Consider the following 24,142-nt stretch of genomic DNA (forward strand, 5'->3'; position numbering starts at 1 on the left):
GAAGTTACACCCAGTCTGAAACTGGGTTTGTTAAACCTGTAGTAACTTTTTTGGGTACTAGGGGGCAGTGGAAACAAGTTGTGAACGTAACACTGACGTATCATCACCTTTTAGGTTGATATGGCAAATAGTTCCTTATTTACACATCCAGCAGTAAGGGAGAAACATTATGATTGATGTGGAGTTGTGTTTGTGTCCATCTGTTGAATGAAAGCCCAGTGTTCCCTCTCTTTTAGCTCCGTGTTTGGTCTCCACCAGCTCCTCTTTAACAGCTAAATGCTCCACTGCACTGTTTAAAAAATAAATAAATAAATAAAAATCCTAATTTTAAAGAAAATAACTAAGTTTTCTAACAGTCTTTTTTTTTTTTTAATTGTGAACAAAAGTCTGAAATTACAGAAATGATCTGTGAATTAACAGCCAAACTTCTATTTTAAGCATTATGCCAATAATAATCAATTACATTTCCCATTTTTGTAAAGAAAAATTACTGTATTATTTATACTGTATTTTTTCTGCTTTCTTAAATTACATACAAATCTATGTAAAATGACAGTAATTATCTTTAATTAAAAATGTAGCTTGTTATTATAAAGGTTAATGTCCATATGAACAATTTAAAGATCTTCTCTGTAATTTTAGGGTAAATCTTATTAGTTTTACATTTATGTGACATCTCCATATGTCCTGGATGCAGAGAGAATCCAGCAAAGAGACGTCCAGGGTGACGTGGAGATCCTGGATGAGGAGGACGTCTCCTCTGCCCCATGTGTCCTCCTCCAACAGTGGAGCCTCCACTCCTCCCAGGAGATCCTCTGGATCACCTTGGCAACAGTCAGGCTGAGCATCCCGCGCTTCCCCTCCAGCTCGGACCGCTATGCCTCAATGAGACAACAGGCTCCTCCGGGGTCCACCTCCAAGATGTGGCGTCATCAATCCGGCCGCCATCCTGGAAAGCCAACACACCAACATTGGTAACCCAGGCAACTGTTTCAGAAGCAGCACCAGCAGCTTCTTTGTCACCTGGAGGGAGAGAGGGAGAGAGAGAGAGAAAGGTTTCAAATGTTAATATTTGTGTGTGAATTTAGTACACACACAGCAGTGGTGTGAAAGCAGCTGTAAGAACATAAACTCTGCCTGAATGACACTTCATCCTAGAGAAACTCCCTGTTGGGAAAGAATACTAGAGATGGCTGTTGGACAGATGAATCAGTTAGACATACAGTGCATTTAGAAAGTCCCACTTTTTTACATTGTATTATTTTGAATAATCTTATAAATCGTTAAATTCATTCATCAGTGAACAATGACAGCAAGCTAGCTGCTAATGGTAGCGCTAATGAAAATGGGGGGCAGCTCTATGTACTGTACGTGCACATGTTTATTGCTGCCATTATCATTATAATTGTATTAGCATTATAATTGTTATCAATACTGATTAAGATTATTATTTTAACTATTAGTCATTATTATTATTATTATTATATAGAATTACAAATAAAATGTCACTTTATATACATTTTGTCACTTGTCTCTCATGCTTCATGGTTAAAATGTCTTCTGCATCACCTTCTTTTTGTCCATTTGTCATAAATAAAGATGCTACCATTCCCCTCCTTGTCATTTTGCATTCTTATAATGAAATCGGTTAATTCATTCATCAATGAACAATGCCAGCAAGGAAATTGCTAATGCTAATAAGCTACCCCCCCCCACACACATTTGTTAACAGGTTAACAAATGTTGATTTACAACTACAAACATTGGAATTATTTGTTAAGGTCACTTTACAAGCTCAGTCATTTTGACCCTAATGTGAGTCTATATACACGTATGGGGTGGAGTCATGCGCATGACTGTAGTTCTGATCCGAGGTGGATTCTGCCATCCCTATGAAAACAATCATGACATGTGCACCTGCACAATGACACCAAACTGAGTATTAGTTTCTATTCTATTGTTATTTCATGTAAAACGGTTCAGCAGGCTGTTTATTACAACTAAGCTGAGGGAATAATGTATTTCCAGATATCTGTGATCATCTAATCAGAGTGCTGTTACTTTTGTCTTTTTCTCTGTACTCTACAATATGATATTGATATGATTTCTCTCTATTATAATGTTTTTTTCCATCCAGCCAAGGTCTGGATCTTTGGGGACACCTACAACCTCTTGCAGCAATGATGGAGGCCCTGCACCACCTCCACCTGCAGTGTCCACACATGAAGATCTTCTCTTCCAAACCATAAACACAGTGTCTTATATGATAATATAGTATTTTTTAATGTAACACTTGTGGCCATAACATTGTTCAGTCTTATCAGCTATGCTCCTCCTTGTTCCCTTCACCCTCACTGTCGTATTACACTCTCTGCCCCATGTCAGACATACAATCACATGACTTTTGGACTCCACTGTAGCTGTAACAAACTGTCAATAGTTTAAAACATTAGAGTTCATATTTCACAGTCCTCAGCCATTATAGTTAATATCAGTGTGCTGTTCCAACAGCATCACTTATTGAGAGGGAGATTGTTTCTGGAGCAAATAAATATTAACTGTCTCACACATTAGGACTCATGATGAATAATGATTATACTTGTTACTAAAGATTCTGTTGCTGTTGATTCAACTACTTCTTTTTATTAAGCAAACTTACATATGACAGAGAAATTCAGCTTTAACTTCATCCACAACTATTTTTTGATTTTAAATAGTTACAGTTGATTGTAAATTGTACACTACAGTATTTAATTAATCCATTTATTACATTCTTTTATACATGTTTCCAGTGTTGGAAATTGTTTAAATTAATGTAGTTTATAATGTCCAATAAAGTTATTTATGAAGCTCTTGCTTTAACTTTGTTGATGGTTTTTATAGAACACATCTGGTATGAATTTTCACAATAGTAACACGTACAGCATTGTGTGACTATTTCTATGTTAGCTTTAATCAACAACATAAATACTAGAAATATTTAAATGTTGTCTGACAACACTGACAATGAAGGATCAAGAAACATGCTGATGTTAATTGGTAAATACTTTCACCTGTGGAGGTGGTGACAGTGCTAGAGATGATCCATCACTTAATCACAGTTTAATATTTATAAATTCTGATCTTAAAAGTGTTGCTACCATCACCTGTCAACAACAGCAGAAATGAAGTTGCAGGTAAGAAACTGAACCTGTGAATACTGAAGACAGAGAATAATAAACTAACTCATCAGCAGTTAGTCTGTCATTTCATCAGAGGAAGATGAACTGGGAGAGGTTTTCTACCATCATCATCATCACAGCACATTAGAGAACTAAGGATGTCCATGCAGTCTCCCTTCTCCACAACCAGGTGAATGGAAACAAATGGGCTGCTCTGTACATGAGGTCCTCCTTCTGTTGGCACAGATCACTCAGTTTTCACAGTGTGGAAACCTTTCAAATGACAATAAAACACAAACACTTGAGTTAAGATGCGGTGGATCACAGTTAATCACAAATATCGATCAGCTGTCAGGATAGGTGCATGAATGTCTGCTTCAGTTGAGGACTGGTTTGAGTATTAAATGAACAATCTTCTATATGACAAATATTTGTCTACACATTTTGTAAACGTCACGTTATCTTAACTTGAACTATCACGACGTCTTGATGGACAATGTATTAACCAACATTAACGCTGCGCATTACACTAACGCAGATCACTTAAACTGGGTCACATGTGGAGAAACACAAACCAAACGTCGTTAGATTAACGTCGATTAAATTCACCTTTTTATTGGGCTTTGACTGAACACCTCCACGGGCTAACCCAGGTTGACACAGGTTATCAGCCCAGCGGGGCCAGGTACCGTTAGCATAGCAATCGCTAAGTTATCAGCTAACGCTAGCACTAGCTGGCTAGCTTGGTTAGCAAGGTGCATCTTCACCTGAACTGTGATATTAACAGGGAAGCTAATTTTGGCTAGCAAAGAAACAGGCTTAAAACAAAATGCACTTACTGGAAAAAACTGAACCGCCGACTCCTCCGAGTGTCTTTTAGAACAACTGAACACCGAACAAGACATTTACCGGTAAACAACATGTTGGAGCTAACTTTGATGAACTGAAAACACAATGACAAGTCAAATGTCTGACACGTCGCTCTGACGTCATATCCGGATTAACAGGCTGGTCCCTCTGTCAGTCAATGACGCGGTAGCCACGCCCTAAAGCCACGCTGCTTTAACGTCTATTTTTCTTTTAAATAAAATATAATTTTAAAAAATGAACATCATGTTGTATTGAAGAAAACTTCAAACTAGAAATTCAGACCATAAACACATAACGAATCAAATTTGAAAATACGTGTTGAGTGGGAGTGCTGCTGCTGGGTGTCTGTACTCCTCACTGCTACTCGGTCTCCTGTTTCGTGGATCATTTTAAATCTGAAAAAATCTTATTTTGAGCGGATTTGAGTTGTAGGGTTTCAATGGAGAACTGGAATATTAGGAAAGGTCGGACGGAATCTGTTTGGTCACCTAAGAGAAGTTAAGTGAATTTATATCCTGCAAAAATATCAGGTAAGAAAACATTTACTCTATTGTTTTTGTGACGTTGTTTGTTTTCGTGTCGTTTATTTCGCATTTAATAATGCCATAGAAGGATAAACAAATGTCATTAAGTATGTGTGTTTATACTGCCTCATTAACGTGTTAAAGTGAAAAGCTAACCGCGATTAGCGCGCTAGCCATAACAGCATTTTTTTCAATGTAGAAGCAGCTAATTTTACTGTGTTGCTAGTATGTGTTAATGTTGTCAGCTGGTTTAAAGCTTAAACCAACTGATGAGAGGTAAATGAGTGAAGTGAATGAGTAAAGTGAAAACTGTCTTATACACACTTAGACAGAGAGGACCAGGAAACACATTGAGGAGCAGAAGTCTCCCGCGCAGCTATCGCTTGGTCTGGACTGTTGTCTCCAGCTACCACTCATGGTTCCCATCGCCGGGCATCACCCAGTTCCTCATTGTTCACCATGTTCCAGATGACAACTCAGGGATTAGTGAGTAATAGCTAACATGCTATTTTGTTTGTAGCTCCGGTTAGGGTTAGACACACTGAGCAAGAGAGAGAGAGAAGCAAGAGCTAACTGCTAAGCTAAAGTAACAATCAGTTCTAAACAGCATGTAAACAGAAGCTGAATCAGTGAAGTTCGCTATAAGCAGCAGAGAGCTGTGGGTGCTGGAGCAGAACTGGTCAGTTTAAATGTACAGCAGGTAGTTAGTCACTGTAATGAAGAAAACAACAACATTAACTGTGTTCAGATAGAGCAGCAATAAACTCTACCAGTAACAGAAACTCCAGAGACTGGCGATGAGACACTACAGTGACGTCAGCACGTAAACGGTCACTCACTGCTGTTAATGAAAGGTGATGTACTCTGAGTAAACGTGTTACTGCGGCACATTTTTAAAAGGGGAAGAGGAGGGTAAAACATCTTATATGGGGATGATGATAATAATTGTAGTATTAAACAACATCTTTAGGCTGTTATTTCTTTTCTCCCCAGATGCTCCAAGGATCCAGCTGATTACTGGCAGTTTGAAGGTGGATTTTTCTTCATCTGCTCCGTTGCACCGTCACTTCTGGTAAAGATTCATAACCTTTGTGGTATGTTTTGATTTGACTTATTAATACACTGTATAGTTGGGGTTCAGACATAAAAGATAGTATAATGTTTGTCCACATATGTTGTAAGAACTATATGGAGAATACTGTGGAAAACAAGATAAAACTGAATTGGAAGATACAAGCTAAAAAACAACAGACCACCCCCCCCTCAGCCCCACAGCCCCCCCTCTTTCAGAGGTGACATCATCACCTCCTCATTATAGGAACCTTAACAGGCAAGATAGACCAATGGAGAAATGCCAGTTTTAGTTCTTCAGATCATCCCGGGGCTCTGAAGAACTATTTGTGAATAATTGGTTGATATTGTAAATTTACATCTGAATATATTAAATAAAAGTGTTATAAAGTCAATAGTGGTGCGTATGTTATTTGTAATTAAGTTTCCAACCCCACTTTAGTTGAAAGACTACATACAGAGAGTTAACAATTTAATTTGCATTTCTTCAGTATATTATATTTTATGAGAAATGTAAGAGAATTGATCTGAATCTGAATCATTAAATATTGCATTTAGATTGTGCTTCTACAGGTTTTAACATTACTTTACACTTATAGATTCAATGTTAACACAAATACTGCAAGTTGAAGTTTGAGATTCTTTTAATCTTTTTTACACAGAATTTTTTATTTTGTCTTCCAAAACAAAAAGTTAACTTTACAATATTAAGCATGTGTTAATATTTCATTGAATGGTACTTAATTTTATTATTAGGAAAACATTTCTGTTTATCTGAAAACAGCTGCCTGAATATTGATTATAGCTGCTTTAAAAAGAGACTTGTATACATGCCAGTTTGGACTCCACTGTATTTTGGACTTGCGGGTAGAGGTGGCAGCTTAATTACAGTTTGTCACAGGTTTGATCCCCACAGAGACGATGTGTGTACACATATAGAAACACAATCATGTGCAGGCTGGCCACACAGTGTGACATGACTTGTGTAATGTGTTTCTGTGCATGTGTCCGTCCATCCGTCCATAAAGCTGTAAGTGCAGAAACAGCACTACACTTCTGCCTGAGTAGCTATACTCAGCGTTACCATGGCAACAGTATCACCTCTTCCCTCGCCTGCTGAGGCTCTTTTTTTTATAATGTCTGTCAGTATCCTCTCTGTTCTCTCAGTTTAATTCACTTCTTTTTAGTTTGAATACTGGTTTTCCCACTGTATCACCGAATGACACTCATTCTATTGAGAACAATTTAGAAAATAATATTTCATATGCTCAGAGCTTTTATTTTTTTTATAATTTAGTATTGCAGCTACATAAAACTGTGATGAAATACATGACAAACATTTGAAGACACGCCACCATCAGGAAAACAAGACCTAAATCAAAAACAGCAGAAATGGTCCTTTAAATTTTAACAGCCCAGTTGCAGTCCAGTCGGCTGTGAAGTTGGATAAATCCCAATTAATCAGCTTTTTTATGCAGATGACACATTTTTCTTGAATTATTTTGGTTTTCTCATAAAATTCCGACCTTATTTTCATAATATGATTTTTTTCATAGTTATGACTTTATTCTCATATTAAAACTTTTCCTTCATAATATTATAACTTTTTTCTCATAATTTAAGATTTCTTTTTTTCCCTCAATGTGGCCCTAATTCTCTAACTGTAGTTAGAGTAGAGAAGCTGCTCTTGAAATTTGTGATATATTGTTATATAAATAAAGTTGACTTGACTGCTGTTGGTTCTACGGGCTAAAGGTGCCTTTAATAATCTACTATTATTATAATTACGTTTTTATTATTTAACATAATTAGAAAGAAATCATGTTTCATTAATTAAAACCTGTATTCACACCCTCTTTGTGCTTGTTCTGTATCCCTGTAGTAGTGTAGTCAACCAGACAGGACAGGTCTCCTCCCCCTTGCATCATCATCATCATCATCATCATAACACGGAAGCAGTAGACAGTCAGAGGGGGGCAGGAGACGCAGACACAGGGGGGAAGGTCCACACAGGTGAAAACGGGGTTAAAGGCAGACGGAGAGACAGGTGGATATCGGTGCAGAGAGGTAAAGGCGGGAAGGTGAACTCAGTCACAGAGCGAACATCATGGCGTTGATCCCCTCGCAGGTTCTCCGGGTCGCCATCCTGCTGTCGTACTTCTCCATCCTCTGCCACTACAAAGCTCTGGACATGCCGGCACACCAGACCTACGGCGGCAGCTGGAAGTTTCTGACCTTCATCGACCTGGTAAGACCAAACGCCCCCCCCCGTTTAACAGCCCCCCGCCCGGGGAGCTAGCTTAATGCTCGCCGCGCTGCAGACTCCGCTTCTCGTTGTCGTTGGATTTAAACACTCGTTCACCGTTTCCGCTTCCCGCCCTCTTTGTTCCGGTCTTTGATTCACCGCTCGTGAAGAAGGAGGCGGTAAAACTGCGGTGATTTACACTGAATGTGTCTGGAGTCGCTTTAAAGCCTTCAACGTGGTTTACCGGTGAGCTCAGTGTGTGGCGGCTGAACCGGAACAGGTGTAGTGCTTCAGACTGCACCTCTGTCACAAATGCTTCCCCTGCGCGGGGGCGCGCCGCGCGTACACTGCTGACTCTAAAGGTTTCCCAGTTTCCCTGCTGAAGGGAGGTTTTAATTTATATATCCCCTCCCAAAACAAACAAACAAGCAAAAAACAAAAACATACTTAAGCTGATTTAAACAAGAAAATTTAGGAAGATGAATAAATGAATAAAAATAAAGATGAGACAGAGAAATATAATATAATAATGAATAAGACAGCCGTTCTTATTCCTTTCTACTCCCTCTGCCCCCCCTTTTTTTCACCCCCTCCATTTATTTATTTGTTTTTTATTATTAATATTATTTTGTATCATATTTGTTTTCTGGATCGTCTTCCATCTTATGTCAAATAGTTTTGCTAGATTCCTAATCCTGTGATTTATTATCTCCATTTTATAGATATCAGTAATTGTGTCCTTCCATTTACTTAATTGTGGTTGAAGGGAGGTTTTCACATGGCTACACCCCAGATTTATAGTTAATTAGCTTTTATTGTGGGATTTGCCTTTTTAAAGAGAAAACTATGGTGGCCCTGAGAGCTCAGTGTGCTGCAATGTGAGAAAACACATGCAAACAGACAAAACACAAACAAATACAGAAAACGTCTTCATCAATTTGACAACACACACGCTGCAAATACTCGCAACACAACCAAATACACAAAGGTGCTGCAAGTAGCACAGACAACAATGGGAGTGTTTCCAGGGGACTCAAACAAGTGATGAACCAGGCTGGGATGCACTTGTTGTTGAATGCTTTGTGATTTTTTAGGTTAAAAGCATTGAGCAATAAATGCACATTGATGATTTATAATACATGTATTCGGCTATAATACATCCATGCAAGTGTGTCCTAGCGAGGTTCATCACTTTTTAGTGTTCCCCTGGAAACACTTCCGTTATGTTGTGAGTATTTGCAGCACGTGTTGTTAAATTGATGTTTCCTGAATTTGTTTGTGTTTTGTCTATTTGCTGTGTTTTCTTAAGTTGCAGTGCTTTGACCTCTCAGGGCCACCGTACAAAACATTTATATAGTTTCCATAAAATAGTTCTGTCAAAAATGTTTTGCCATACACAGAAGGTACCAATCAGGGCTTTATTTTCTGGTTTATAATAACAATAATAATAATGATGATAAAGAAAACTTTATAAAGTTTTAGACATTTTTCCCTAGTCAGCAGTCACAGTCAATTTATTTTTCATGGTGTTACTATGTGGGAATCATTATTTATGGCGCTCATGGTTCCAGAAGTGAAATCCCATTCATTTCTCCCATAGACAGTATTCAGTGACTCACAGTTGGAGCTCTCTCTGCAGCTTGGATCCACATGAAACTCTCCTGGTTAAATCATCAGGACAAAAAAAAAACTGAGTCAGAGAATATCTGGTTCTTTGATAGAAAGTCGAAGATACATAAAAACCTCCAGGTAGGCGTTAACTACGACTCCCAAGGTGCATTTTGGCAAGAAACATCCAATGACTGAACTTTAAAGTCTTTGCACAGTGAAAACTAAAGATGACAGTGTTGAGAAAAGCGGCTTAAATCAATGCAGTTTTAAATCCTGGTTCAGCTGTGGGTGAATGCTGAAACTATGACGCCATGTTTTATTTTATATCATTTAAACTGGTGGCTGTAATACAAACCTACCTGTGACTTTATCTAAGAGAGTAACAGTAAAGATGTAGTTTAAAGAAAACCTGGAACAACAGACCTACAGTAAAGTTAAATGTATCATATAGAGATCATCTATAATCTATAATATTTATAATAATAAAAGAAAAGAACGTGCTCAGCACAACCCAGTCTGTTCTACTAAAGGATGACAGTGACATAACTGTTAATTCCACCCTAATCTGCCAGTTTGGGTTATATAAAAATATTATCTTATTGTGTTATTGCAGATTTTTTAATGTCAAAGGAAGAGTCCAAATCAAACATCAATAACCCCTGGGTGGGTCTTGCTTTATAAAATGTTCTTACAGCAGCTGTGCAGCTCATAAAACAGTCCACACAATAACACACTTGACAAAAACAAACAGACCGACACAGTCACAGCCCAACGTTAGAAAGATGAAGAGAAAGAGAATAAAACAAACTATAAACAGAATAAAACAAACGCAGAAAGTGAAACATGACGCATGAAACACTAAAAGTTAAAATAATGTTTTTCCATAAAAGCCAATAGTATGTTCCTGCAGTGCCGCATTTCTGTGTAGTTTTAAAGGTTTATTTCACCCGAACACTCCTTTCTGTCTTGTGGCTGCTACGAGTTGCATGTAGGGTGGTTTGTGTAATGAGCAAAATTATGAAATTAACAGATAAAATAAAGATGGAATCATATGCCATGGATTTTGCAGTCACTAGATCTCGACCAGATATTTGAAAGGTTGGAGAGAGGCACGACTCCAGGGACAGACTTAAGATGAATTCATTATTATAGACGGCTAAAAATAATAAAGTAATTAGTTGGCTACTCTTAATATATTTATAATAGCTGTCATACTCACACACAACAGATGAATGCTTTACACTGCACCTGATTATAAAGATGAACATTATTACACAGGAGAACCAAAATGCATCAAATGTAATGTGTGTAGTTTCTGTTCAGCTTTAAATTCAAGGTAAAACATAAACATCAACACTGAGGTTCTCGAAAATAAAAAGTGCCCTTTAACACACATGTAAAAGCTTTGTAACAGCTGACGCCTGTGTCACTGATTCTCAAGTGAAATATTAAATCAAGGAGTTTACACAAAAACTGGAAGAGGACACAAACGCACAACAGATCCCATTCATACGAAACAATACATGCATACAAACGTTCACAAAGAGGCTGTTCTGTTAGCATGTTAGCTTTAGCATGAGCCAAGAGCTAGCTGTAACAACAAATCAATGCACCTTTCATGGTTTTATTTCTGTTTATTTCAGGACTTATTTCTCCTCTGGTTATTTTTCTTTGAGCGCTGTGAGACGTTCAGAGTTATAAAACCTGTAGCTGCTCACTGCTGTTTATTTACAGGGATGTTACACTTCTGTTCATGAAGCTGCTGGTTCGTCCTGTGATAGAAACACAAGCGTTTGGTTTTGCCCTTAGTTTGGAAAAGTTTTTGTTACAGGCTTTAAAAAGCAAATAAAAAAACACAAACAGCAACAGTAACAACAACAATAACAACAGTTATACTTATTACGACTGTTCTGCTTTGATATTTATTACTATTAATGATAATAACTCATATGTATCTAATAAAATATTGATTGATAATTGGCCCAAAAGGCTAATAAACATCATTATGTGTTTCAGTTAAGGCAAACTAATCCCCTCTGAAGTGCATACTTACTGTGTGTGTGTGTGTGTGTGTGTGTGTGTGTGTGTGTGTGTGTGTGTGTGTGTGTGAGAGAGAGAGAGAGCGTGAGAAATAGCTGTGTCATATTTTCCACATTAGACCTCTCCTCCTGGTTAACTGTGCTTTTAATGACCTGTAAACACCAGCAGCCAGGAAACACACACCGCTACAGCATCTGGCTCTCAGTCATGTGTGTGTGTGTGTGTGTGCGCGCAACATGAGATCCTGCATATTGGTGCTGCACTGACTCGATTGCTTTTAGATCCATCTCACAAATATTTAAGAGAAGAGATGGAGCATGCTGTTAGCGTTCAGAGCATCATCGCTAGCTGAGTTCTCATAGAGAGCCACTAGCTAAGTAGCAGGCAAGCTACGTTAGACAGTGTAGCAGCATTAAATCTGACAATAAGATGATTTACACACACACACACAAACACACACATATATATATATATATATATATATATATATATATATATAACTGGATGTGAACTGGCATCTGATAGCTTTAAAATGCCTCCCAACATCCAGCCATTCCCTCACCCACTGGGCGACACCAGATCCTCCCAGAGGGAGAGGAGGGGTGGGGGATGGGTGTGTGCATCCACTCCATCTTCCTCTGGAAAAGAAGGTCAGATCGATCATTGTGAACATATTGATGGGAGTGTTTCATTACACAGAGACGGAGGTTAAAACACTGAGCTGGTCCACTCAACGGCCTGCAGCTCCTCCTCAGTTCGAGCGTTTGAGATTCACAATATAAGAGTGAAAACATCATGTAAATCAAATGATTGTCACTCACTTACTTCCTGTTTTCAACAGGTGGCGCTCTGACAATGACGTCATAGTAGCATGCAGATGTTTTCAGTGTGTCCAATCTGCCTTAAATTTCACATGTTTGATGACAGCCTCAAAGTATATTATAGTTATAGCAACTTCCTGTTTCATGGTGAAAACTTTCACAATAAAGTACCATCAAGGTCTGAAGTATTTTCTGACCAAGTTTGAAGTGGATGCTATTGCCATTAGGTGGCGCTATGAGTATACCTGCATATGCACTGTGTTTTATAAGAGTATAACTCTTATTATTATAACAACTCTCTGTTTCGTGGTGAAACGTCGAAATGGCGGCACAGTTTTCACAATAGTGCTTAATATTTAAGAGTTGAGTACAAAACTGTATTTCATCCATAAGATCTGATTCTTCTAATCTATACATCTGCACACAAACACACTTTTAATCCACGGTTTTATTTGCACTCAGCTCTTCAGACGACAGCTTTAATTGTATAAGCCACAATAATAATAATTAGAAATACTTGATGCTAATTTTTCTGCTGATTCTTTAAAATATTCATGTTTTTGGAGCGTCCCTGCTTCTCATTATGAGACTGTTTTGAAAAGAAAAGTACAGCTGATGAAAATCTCTTTCCCTTTTATTCAGACGTGGACGAGGTCACGTCGTGTTTGTGACGTTTACAGAAGCAACAATATCTGCTGCCTTTACACACAAGTGCTGCTTTAACATGGGAAGTCAAGTACAGGATATGTTTGGCATTCAAGTGGATTTAGTTTGAGAGCGCTGTTGCTAGGTGATGGGCGACTGCCTCGCTCCCTTTTAAAGGTGCAAGATGATTTTGTGTTTATTGGATTTCAGCATTAAAGCTCCATATTTTATACTTTTATTTGAAGTGTTGATCCACCAGAAGATATATTTAAACCATCTCAGTGTAGTTTTACATCTCCTCTCTCAGGCTTCTCTCTGGAGCTCTAGTAACAACAGGTCGGTGAGCCAATCAGAAGAGAGGAGGCTCTGAGCCTCTCAAATGATTTTGGGATAATGTTTGAAATGACTGAGTGAAGGAGAAGCAGGCGTAGGAAAAAGTGGCTGCTCCATGAAATGTAATGATGGCTTTGATGGCAGAGCAGTGTTTTGCTCATCCTGTCCTCTCTGAACTTTTCTTCTCTCCCTCTTTTCTTACTGCCTAAAATTTACAGTCGAAGCTCTTCCTTTCTTTCTTCCTCCGTCGAGCTCTGTGAAGCGCTTGTCACGTTAAAAAGCAAGCTGAACTCTCTCTGTGCTTGTGTGTGTGTGTGTATGTGTGTGTGTGTGTGTGTGTGTGTGTGTGTGTATGCAGGTGATCCAGGCTGTGTTTTTCGGCGTGTGCGTCCTGATCGATGTGTCCAGTCTGCTGACGAAGGGAGGCGACAGCAGGGAGCAGGAGCGGCAGCTGAGGAAGCTGATTGGCCTGAGGGACTGGATGATGGCCGTGCTGGCCTTCCCTGTCGGAGCGGTGAGCTGGATGGATGCACACACACACACACACACACACACACACACACACACACACACACACACACACACACACACACACACACAGCCTGGGGTAGGATCAGCCTGGCTTGCAGGAATCAAAGGCTTGAGTAATGTGTTTGCAGTATAATCAGCTCTCTCCTCTCCTCTGCAGGGTGGTGACAGCAGTTTTCTACAAACCTCTAATTATGGAAATTTTTTGTGTCAAATGGCCTGAATGTTGGTTTCCTCTTTTATAAGTCCCATAAAAAACACAGTCAGGTTTGAAAGTCCTTGTTTAAGTCACGATACATTTAGACCTCGGTGAGACAAGACGCTTTTTATTCAGACTTTTTTTTTTTTTTTTTTAATTTGTCACATGGTGCAGTTAGCCCGAGGCCGAGTCTGAGGGCTTTACTTAACAACAACAATAAACTATTCAGCAGCATCTCTGAGTTATATAAAAGGTCACTCCAGGGGCTATCCACAAACAAACACGCTGCTTTATTAAAATCAGTCATTTATAGTTCAAACAAATAATCAGTTATTGGAAGAAAACAACAGAGAGATCAATCAGAAGTGACAATAATCACCAATAAACAGACATGAGCTGTTTACACTGATTCCACAGCAACGTAACTGAAGAGGCTTTGTCAGTTTGGACCCACTGACATGTTCTTGTTGTGTGTGTGGACAGTTAGACAACATGTCTGTAGGTCAACATTTATCCCTCCAGAGCAAAGTAATGGTTAATTAAGATCATTGATTGATTAATATACAAGAAACCTGCCACAGCAGCTGTAAAAATAAATCTCTTTATGGACAAAATAACCTGATTAATTAATTAATTCATCATTTCTCTCTGTAACATCCACCAAAAAAACTTTAGGTACAGTTTCAAATACTTGGGGATGGAGAGATTTTGGTGGTCAAAGGTCAGGACACTGTTTTGGCCTTGTGAACACGGTATGTCAGTAACAAATTTGGCACAAACGTCCACTTGAACTCAAGGACGAACTGATTAGATGAAAATTTCATGATTTTGTCCTTGTGAACGCGATATCTCCAGAACTCCTCAAGGAGAGAGAGAGAGAGAGAGAGAGAGAGGCAAGGAGACGTGGTGCGATGTCAGTAGAGTGGGCGGTCCTTCAGAGGACATCAGTAGAGTGGGCGGTCCTTCAGAGGACATCAGTAGAGTGGGCGGTCCTTCAGTGTGACCCAGGTCACATTCACAATGCTAAAAGAATGCGGTCTCATGGTCCAGACCACGTCTGAATCGGATCTCAAATTCGTGTCAAGTGCGTTCACACCTGAACTCAGAGCTGTCCACTTGTGATCTGATCACCTGAGATGGATGTTAACACCAGGTGTGGACAGGTGTGGACAGGTGTGGTGTGTCCACTGTGTGAGTGTGGACCTTCAGCAGCTCAGTTAAATCTCACTGTGAATAAACAGAACAGAGGAAACGGTGTGGACTCGTCCACTGTTGCTTCAGACAGCCAGACGGTGACCTCTGTCTGATCCTCAGGCTGTTCTCACAACACTACTCACATGGTTCAGCCTCACACACACACACACACACACACACACACACACACACTTGTATTCAAGATTTCAGTTGGCAAGTTGCCCTGTGGCACTGCACTGAGGAACCTGTCTGACAGCAACCATATCCTAAGTTTCGACACACATGCACACACACACACACACACAAACACACACACACACACACACACACACAGTCATGAATATGCATACTCTACACCCACACACTCTAATCACACACGGTTGATAGCTAAACGCCCCGAGCAACATCAGTGCCAGTTAGATCGCTGGCACCGTCAATGCTACAACACACATCTTCTCTGTCTGACACACACACACACACACACACACACACACACACACACCTATAGACCCAGTCAGCTGGCGTGGTGCCGCGAGTTGGACACAGAGTTCAGTTTACACACAGTACAATAGACATGATTATCACCACAGCTAATGTCTGGAAACCTAGTCTGACTGATATGGATAGAGAGTGTGTGTGTCAGTGTATGTGTTTGTGTGTGTGTTGTAGTGAGTGTGCAGGTGCATATATTACACTTATATATGTGCATGCATGTTCATATGGGCAGCTAGCAGTGTGGAAAATATGTGTGCGTATATGTGGCATACAAGAATGAAGTGTGTGTGTGTGTGTGTGTGTGTGTGTGTGTGTGTGTGTGTGTTGTTTCCTGCCACCACCGGCCTGTGTGAAAGCGAGAACGATGCCGTTCAAGTACAATGGGGGGGGGGTTCAGATGCCTCTAACTGGAACCCAGATGACGGGCAGGTAATTCCACCCCCGTCCTACATAACATGGTCTGGCCCGGGTCCAGAAAGGCTGCTGGAGATACATTAGACCAAGGATGTGTTCGCTTATGGTGCGTTCAGGAAGTGTGGGACAGATGGTGGTCGACCATCAGGATGTTCTGGGCCTCAAAAAAAAAACCCTAAATGTCAGCAGCCATGTTAGTGGGTTTGTGATGTGCTCTTTACAAAAACTAATTATTGGATGGATGTAAAAAAAGAGAGACGACGAACCTTTGCTACATATGGAGGGAAAACCTGTGAAGTTTGGCCTGAGGGTGTTTACGTCAATTAAATTAGACATGTTTTCAAGCTTTGGTTCTTTAGCTTTGGGTTCGGATTAATGTAAACATTAGCATGCCAAGATTTGAAGGCGCTATATCTAAGTTTTTGCTATTGCCACGTAGCTAACGTTAGCATTAACAGCTGTTTACTGACCAGTCTAGAAGAAAGGCTGTGAGGGGCTGAGAGACAGCACCAGTTCAACAGTGTCTCCTCATCTTTCATCTCAGGGTTTGTGTGCAGCTGTTTGGTGTTAACATGTGTTGTATAAGGACTGATGAGCTCTAACTTTGTGTTTTTATTTTTTCTTTCTGTCTCTTTAAGTTCGTGGTCTTTACGTTCTGGAGTCTGTACCTGTACGACAGAGACCTGGTCTACCCCAGACTACTGGACAACTTCATTCCTCAGTGGCTCAACCACGGCATGGTGAGTTTTCTGTTTCAATTTACTGATTGGTTGTCTGCATTAATGAAACCACTTCACTGACCCGTCATCATTAGAAACAGGTCACTGCCTCACATTTGCGCATCAGGCAGGTTGATACAGGTTGTGTACCGAACTGTAGCAGTGAAGAGTGAGCGGATATGATAATAATTAATTTAAATTTAACCAGGAACATGCCTCACTGGGATTAAAAATCCGTGAATCTCTACGATACGAGCAGCAACATGGAGCACTGACATTACAGAACATGACGTATACAGTAATAAATGACATTAATGATGCTGTTGAAACCAGAAGGATAACATAAACTAGATAAACTAACAGCAGTCAATCAATCAATCAATCAATACAAAGACAGTTAAAACATATTCAATTAATATATTAAAAGTCCTTTTATTAATACAAACTGGGAGGAAACCCCAGGGCAGATCAGACTGTAAACAAAGATGGCCGCCGCCTCTGTGACGTCACCCACAGGTTTCTGAAGCTCAGAGTGAGCTGCTCCACCATCGCCATCTTTGCAGTGTCTCCGCCCCCTAACTCCCAGCTAAGGCATAAATAGTCAAAGAGGTGGGGCGTGTGTGGAGCTGAGACTCACACACCTGTCACTCAAAGAGACAGGTACCATGCCACGCCCTCAATCCTCCATAACTGTAGTCCTTAATAAAATGTAAACAGGTGAGTTTTATAAACAGGTGTCATGAAGGAGGAAATTAGCTCTAGAGACCAAAACAGTTTTTGTACCAGGCTGTAAACATGTTTATTTCTGCTGTAAAGTTGGACATTTTAACATGGGAGTCTATGGGGACTGACTCACTGTTGGAGCCAGACTCTAGTGGTCGTTAGAGGAACTGCAGCTTCAGGTTCTTCATGTTTCATCCTCAGAGGTTTCTGCTTGGGGCAGACACACTGTGGGGGATTATATAAGAGTCCTGCTCCTGGTCCAGTTTTGCAAAACCTCAGAACCTGAACCTACTCAGCAATCATCTCTAAATAAATCCCAGATGTGACGTTACTTTCATCTCTTCCAGTTTCCTGCGTCTCATTAATTTTTGCGTGCAGTAGTAAATGAACATGTGTTTGTTCCTATACACTACATGCAGTTCATGTTGGTCAGGTCAAGGCATTTACATCATATATGTCCGCTCTGGTGTCAGATCAGTGGCTGTAAATTGGTTGATGGATCCTCATATTATATAATGTTTGTATATGATATATGTTCTACACGGCAGGACATGTAAAATGAGTCCTGCTTGGGTCATTACTCATATCAGTGGATCATAAGCTCCATAAAGCTCTTATCTTATCAGCGGTCAGACTCGGAGCTGGTGAACCTCTGGATTTGAATAGAGCTGTTCGCGGGTCGTTGGCTTTGATTCACCATCTAGAGGAAGCGGGTTTAATCTAATGTTTAGACAGCGACTGACACACACCGCGCCGTGTCACCTGACTGATAACGCCGTCAGCTGTGTGTGCGTTTCAATCAGCCGCTGAGATTATCTCAACATTTTTCCAGCGCCCTGACTGCAGTATGCAAAAAAACCTCCTCATCAAACTTCCTTGAGCCAGAGCGCCGTCCGCAGAGCGGCGTGAGGTGAGGAGGTGTGTGTGTCATGTTTTTAAACTATTAATCCCACAACACTACTCTGAAATCGAAAGAGACAAAGACAGCTTGTGCGTCTGTTTGGTCTCTTCTCCTACTCCAGGAGGTGATGTAATAAGCTGAGTGGTTGCTATGGCGCCGTCGCCAAGGACCAAAACAACCAGAACACCACCAACGGCCGTTTTTGTGTGTGTGTGTGTGTGTGTGTGTGTGTGTGTGTGTGTGTGTGTGTGTGTGTGTGTGTGTGTGTGTGTGTGTGTGTGTGTGTGTGTGTGTGTTAGAGACAGAAAACGTGAGGAGGTCTGTGCACGTGCGCAGGCCTTTGTGTAACATTGTGTGTGCGATGGGAGAGACGCGTGTGTGTGTGTGTCCAGTGGTTGTAAATATTTTGCGGTATTCCATGGTATCGCTGTTGTTTGTTTATGCTGGCTGCCACGGCAACCGTGTCGCCATTCCCATCGGAGGAGGGAGGGGTCGAGCGATGCAGAGCGAACGAGAGGAAAAGATGCAGCAGTGCTGCCAGTGGAGTAATTGAAAGAGAACAAGTGAAGATTGACTGCAGACTTGTTGTTGCTCCATTATCTGATACTTATGCACTTGATGTGATTCCTGAAAACTCATTACCTTCCATTCTTTATTTCCTCTAACAGCCGCTGCAGTTTGTTATTGAGTTTGAGGTTGAAGTTAAGCAGCTTCTTCCCTCACTGTGAATGTAGATGAACAGATATGAAGCTAATCACACTTCCGATAAGTTCAGACAGGATACCACTTCTAAAGCTCCATGTTTCTTCTTCTTCTGTGTTTTATTTGAAGTGTTGATCCAACAGAAGATATAAAAACCATCTCAGTGTAGTTTTACATCTCCTCTCTCAGGCTTCTCTCTGCAGCTCTAGTAACAACAGGTCGGTCAGCCAATCAGAAGAGAGGAGGCTCTGAGCCTCTCTTCTGATTGGCTGACTGATACTTTCACAGTATTAATATAGAACCTAAACATGGACAGAGACCTTTAGACTGGATGGAGCTTTAAGCTTTTTAGTAGAAGCAACTGTGGAAACAGTTCGGTGGTAACAAATCAGAAAAAGATGAGATATCAAAAACAAAAGTTCGACCAAACTTTCAGTGTCCTAGTTACGTCCAGTCTAGTGTCAGCTGGTTTCAGCCGACTGAGTTAGAAGCTCATTAATATCAGCCGCTGTGTGAGAGGTGTTCCTCTTCTACAGAAAGACGCCACACACCTCTGTTTATTCATACTGTAAATGACTGAGCTTTATCTGATAACCCAGTGATTCCCAACTTTAAACACAGCCATATACACTGTACTGTGGACTCTCTGTCACAGGTTAGCTATGATCAGAGAGTGTGATTTGAATAGCTGTAGAGGCCTGAAGAGGTAAATACACGTCGTGTTGACAGGTCTGAAATATGATGGTTGGTGTTTCTACTTCAAACTAAAGAGCCTTTGACAGCAGACAGATTTTCTTTTCCTCTGACAAAGTATTTAAACCCTTTTCTCAGTTTCTTCCAGCATCACACAGACTGATTCAGGGCGGGGTCCTCTTCTGCTCAGTGTCGGTTACTAAGAGAAAAACACTGATCAAAACAAAAACTCAACTTTTACCATTTTTTGTTTTTTAGTTCCACAGTTAAATGAGTTATCGTCTCCTCACAAGCATATCTAAGTGTTTCTGTGTGTGTGTGTGTGTGTGTGTGTGTGTGTGTGTGTGTGTGTGTGTGTGTGTGTGTGTGTGTTAGTCTCACACTGAGTCTGACGCCATTGACCTGTGACACACACACACACACACACACACTGCTCTCTGCACTGCTGGCCGATAATCAGCTGTTCGTTCACATCTGGTGAATCACTGTCGGGTTTGGGTACATTCTCTCTCACACACACACACACACACACACACACACACACACACTCACTCACTCACTCGCTCACTTGCTCACTCACTCACTCACTCACTCACATTCACTCACATTCACTCTTGCAGATCAGCATCCTCACTTAACCTTCCTCTCTTGCCCCCGCTTTGTTGTCATCACTCTGTGTTTCTGACAACTTGACAACTTGTGTTATTTTTAGTGACATATATATATATATATATATATATATATATATATGTAATCAATAAATCATTATTGATCTTCCCAATAACCAATAGTCATCAAACACCAAAGGTTCTTCATGATGATTCTTAATGTATTGTCAGTTCAAATCAGTATTAATTTAAACACATGAGATTGTAGAGGAGATAAGTGACGCCTTTCAGTGAGCAGTGAGCTAATATTGGCCGATTCATCAGTTTAGCTCTAATCAAAACTTAAAGTGAAGATTTCTTTCAAGATACAACAGTGTTATAAGTATTTTTTTCTTTTAAATGCATCAAAATCACAGAAATCCAGATGTAATTGTTGTTATCTGTGAACTGTGATTGTACAAACAGAAACTAATAACGCCAGGCCTGTCTCTCTGCACCCTGTGCACAGGGTAAGACGAGTGCAGACTCTGCAGAAAGTGGAGCAGGATTGTCCCTCTTAGACGTGATAAGCTCCTTAAGTCAGAAAACAGTTGAGAAAAATGTCAACAGGAGACTTTTCATTTGATTTTCAGGGTTCAAGTAGAGTTCAGTTGAAAAAGCTTTATCGGTGCAGCGTTGCAGGACAGAGCAACAAGTTCTGCTTCAAACCCTGAGGCACCCACCAATGGATTCATCTTCACCATCTTCTGTAAAAAGTTTATTTTAGATTCTAGTGAAGATACAAATGTTTTGAAAGATTTTGGCGCCAATTCAATGTCATAAAGTCACAATGACACAACTCTGCAGAGGGCTTTTGATTTGAAACTGGAGACATGTGGTGACACCTAACTAGCTAACATCATGCTCGATAGATGAATCTACTTGTTGATATACTGCCAGCGTACAACAAAACTAGTTGAACCGGCCATTGAGCGTACCTGGACAAATCCTGGTGGGCTGCTGTATCCAGGGGCCGGTGGACTGTCAGTTAAGTTTATACCTGCACGGTCAGTCTGTTTACCGCCCTGTGTGCCTGTCAGTCAGGGTGCACATGACAGCGTGCTGTGTTGAGTTTTGTTTTTTGAATGTGAATTTTTTTTTAAATTTAAAATAGTAAGTAGAGCGCAGATCCCCTTGTTATTATAAGAGAGACAATGCACTTTTTAAGTCTCATAAAAACAGATTTAGACAGCAGGAGTTTCATATGTCACAAACCTAAGGAACCAATCCAGTCAACTTGTGGGGACGGGGGCGGGGCTAAATAAACCTGAAACCTTGTCAATACAGAGAGAGTGAGTTAGCATTAGCGCAACCGTTAACACTATGTCAGCTACTGCCAATTACAAGCTAACAAACAACATCAACAAATAAAAGATGCTAACTAGCTATCTGTTCTGACCCGTCTGCTAGTCTCTGGTTCTGGTCTCAGACTCCTCCTCTGAGTCTGGGTCTGACTGAGGCTCAAACATGTGGCTGAGTCTCTCTGATGTTTCCTCCTCTCACCATCTTGATGCTCTCTGCTCTTTCACCTGTCCACCTGGAGCCAGCAGGTGGTGGGTGGGGCTCAAGGCCTGATCCAGGTTTCTCAATCAGGAAGTAAGAGGAGTTGAGGTACAGAACAAAAATATGAATCATAGCAGAGGATTTTTTACAGAGTTTAAAACATGTCTGGAGGAAGCTTAAGTTATTTTATTTAATCAGATGCAAAAAAACATAAAAGAAAACATGATGTGAGCATTATATATCTGCCATCGGCCCTAATGCTGCGTACATGTTATAAGAGATGAACGGTAAAGATGGGAAAGATATGATCAACTGGACTTTGTATTGCACTCTGTATAGGAGTTTCTCAGCTGGAGTTATGACATGGAGTTTGACGTAAACGTTATTTATGAGTCAGAGCCTCATAATTATGATCAACTGTGATATGACATGAAAGCCCTGTCAAGGTTCAGAGGGAGCGGGACTCTATTACCTCAGTCAGCTGTTTCCATAGGTGTGATCAGCTGATCAGCAGACCAGCATCAGCAGCCTTTGAGGTCTGTTTAGTCAGGAAGTGCTGATGCAGCCGACAGTGTTTCAGATTCTCGTTCGGGCTGGTTCCTCTGCGTCTGAACCTCCTCTCTCAGTAAATCTGTCTCTGATGCATCATTTTCAGTTGTTTTCATCGACAGTGGAAAATGTTTGACCCCCGTGACCCCACCCTCAGCCATGTGACCCCACCCACCCCCAGCTATGTATCTCTGCGTGAAATGGTTTGTCCTGTTTTTAGCCCCAGACCGCAGGATCAAACCACCGCTGTTTGCCCAAGAGGGGGGGTGGGATTTTCCACAGAGGCAGAAAAGCTGGCTGCTGGAGTGAAACCGCAAACCTCAGTTTGGGGGGGGGCAACAGAGAGAGAGAGACCAAGAAACAAAAATAGAGAGAGAGAGGGACAGTGAGAATAAAGGGAGTATTATTTACGAGCGGCGAGTCCTCTCAACAGAGACTAAACTTAAACACGACCAAGAGACTGGAATTCCACTGAGGCACTCTGGGTAAAACTGCAGCGTCAGGACGTGTGTGTGTGTGTGTGTGTGTGTGTGTGTGTGTGTGTGTGTGTGTGTACGTACAGTGTAATGATGGGAGGGAAACCTAGAATTTAAGACCCCAGGGGAGAGAGCTGCTCTGTCCTGATGTTGTTTCTCGTCGACTCGGCCTCCTGTGGCATAAAGACTTGAGTGTTTCCCTGAACACTTTTCTTCCTCTGACACGAAATTTAGATCCAACATTGGACAGAAACCAAGACTAGTGAAAAAACTTAAAGCTCCTCCAGTGTAAAGGTCTGTGTCCATGTGTAGTGTGATTATAGATCAGCTCTAGCTTCTATATTAATACTGTGAAAGTATCAAAGCCTCAGTCCACAGAGAAATGCACACAGCCTGTATTCAGAAACTGAGCCTTAAAACCAGCCGTCAGGACTTCTGGAACTTTGTGATGTCACAACAAAGCAGTCACCAAGCCCCGCCCACCTGGACCCACCATCCAAACCTTGCAGGATTTGGTTTCTCTGAGTGTTTTTACCTGAAATCTGCTATATTTTTATTGGATCACTCAGAAAACAGTCAGCCAATCAGAAGAGAGGCTCAGAGCCTCCTCTCTTCTGATTGGCTCATGTGACCTGTTGTTGCTGAACTGTGTTAGTGTATTAAACCCTCCCACTCATGTCATGTAGTGGACAATGTTAAACTATAAGCAAACGAGCTGAAGCTAGTTTCTTTATCTGAGGTGTAATAAGAGAAAACCCTGGATTATAACCAGCTCTGACCCAAACCTGGCCCAACGCTGGGCCACATTTACACCTCCCGCACCCAACGGCATCAAACCACCGAGTTTCCATCAGTTCAGTCTGGGAACAATTAAAGGATGGAAGAATCCCAGCCGCTGTTTTTCTCACTGTAACATAACAAGGCTGGAGACTAAAGAGTTCAGCAGCCTGACTTCACTCAGGGTGAACAGTCTGACACACACACACACACACACACACACACACACACACAGATCTACAGCTGTGCTCCTGAGAGTGCAAATGAGGTAAGAGGTCTCAATTCTGCTGAGACAATTATA

General features: G+C 40.8%; 1 protein-coding gene across 1 annotated transcript in view; it reads left to right on the top strand.

Annotated features, from left to right (window-relative positions):
* The first annotated feature begins 6,405 nt into the window (after positions 1-6,405).
* Positions 6,406-24,142, top strand: part of aig1 (androgen induced 1) — a 25,364-nt gene continuing 7,627 nt past the window's right edge. Inside the window, exons 1-3 of the mRNA XM_022758938.1 lie at positions 6,406-7,874; positions 13,680-13,835; positions 16,790-16,891. Of these exons, the coding sequence (XP_022614659.1) occupies positions 7,734-7,874; positions 13,680-13,835; positions 16,790-16,891 (399 nt within the window). The 5' untranslated portion in view covers positions 6,406-7,733. The remainder of the gene's footprint in view (positions 7,875-13,679; positions 13,836-16,789; positions 16,892-24,142) is intronic.

This window comes from Seriola dumerili, unplaced genomic scaffold (genome assembly GCF_002260705.1).
Source record: "Seriola dumerili isolate Sdu_G_001 unplaced genomic scaffold, Sdu_1.0 BDQW01000312.1, whole genome shotgun sequence".
In the NCBI taxonomy this organism is placed as follows: Eukaryota; Metazoa; Chordata; class Actinopteri; order Carangiformes; family Carangidae; genus Seriola; species Seriola dumerili.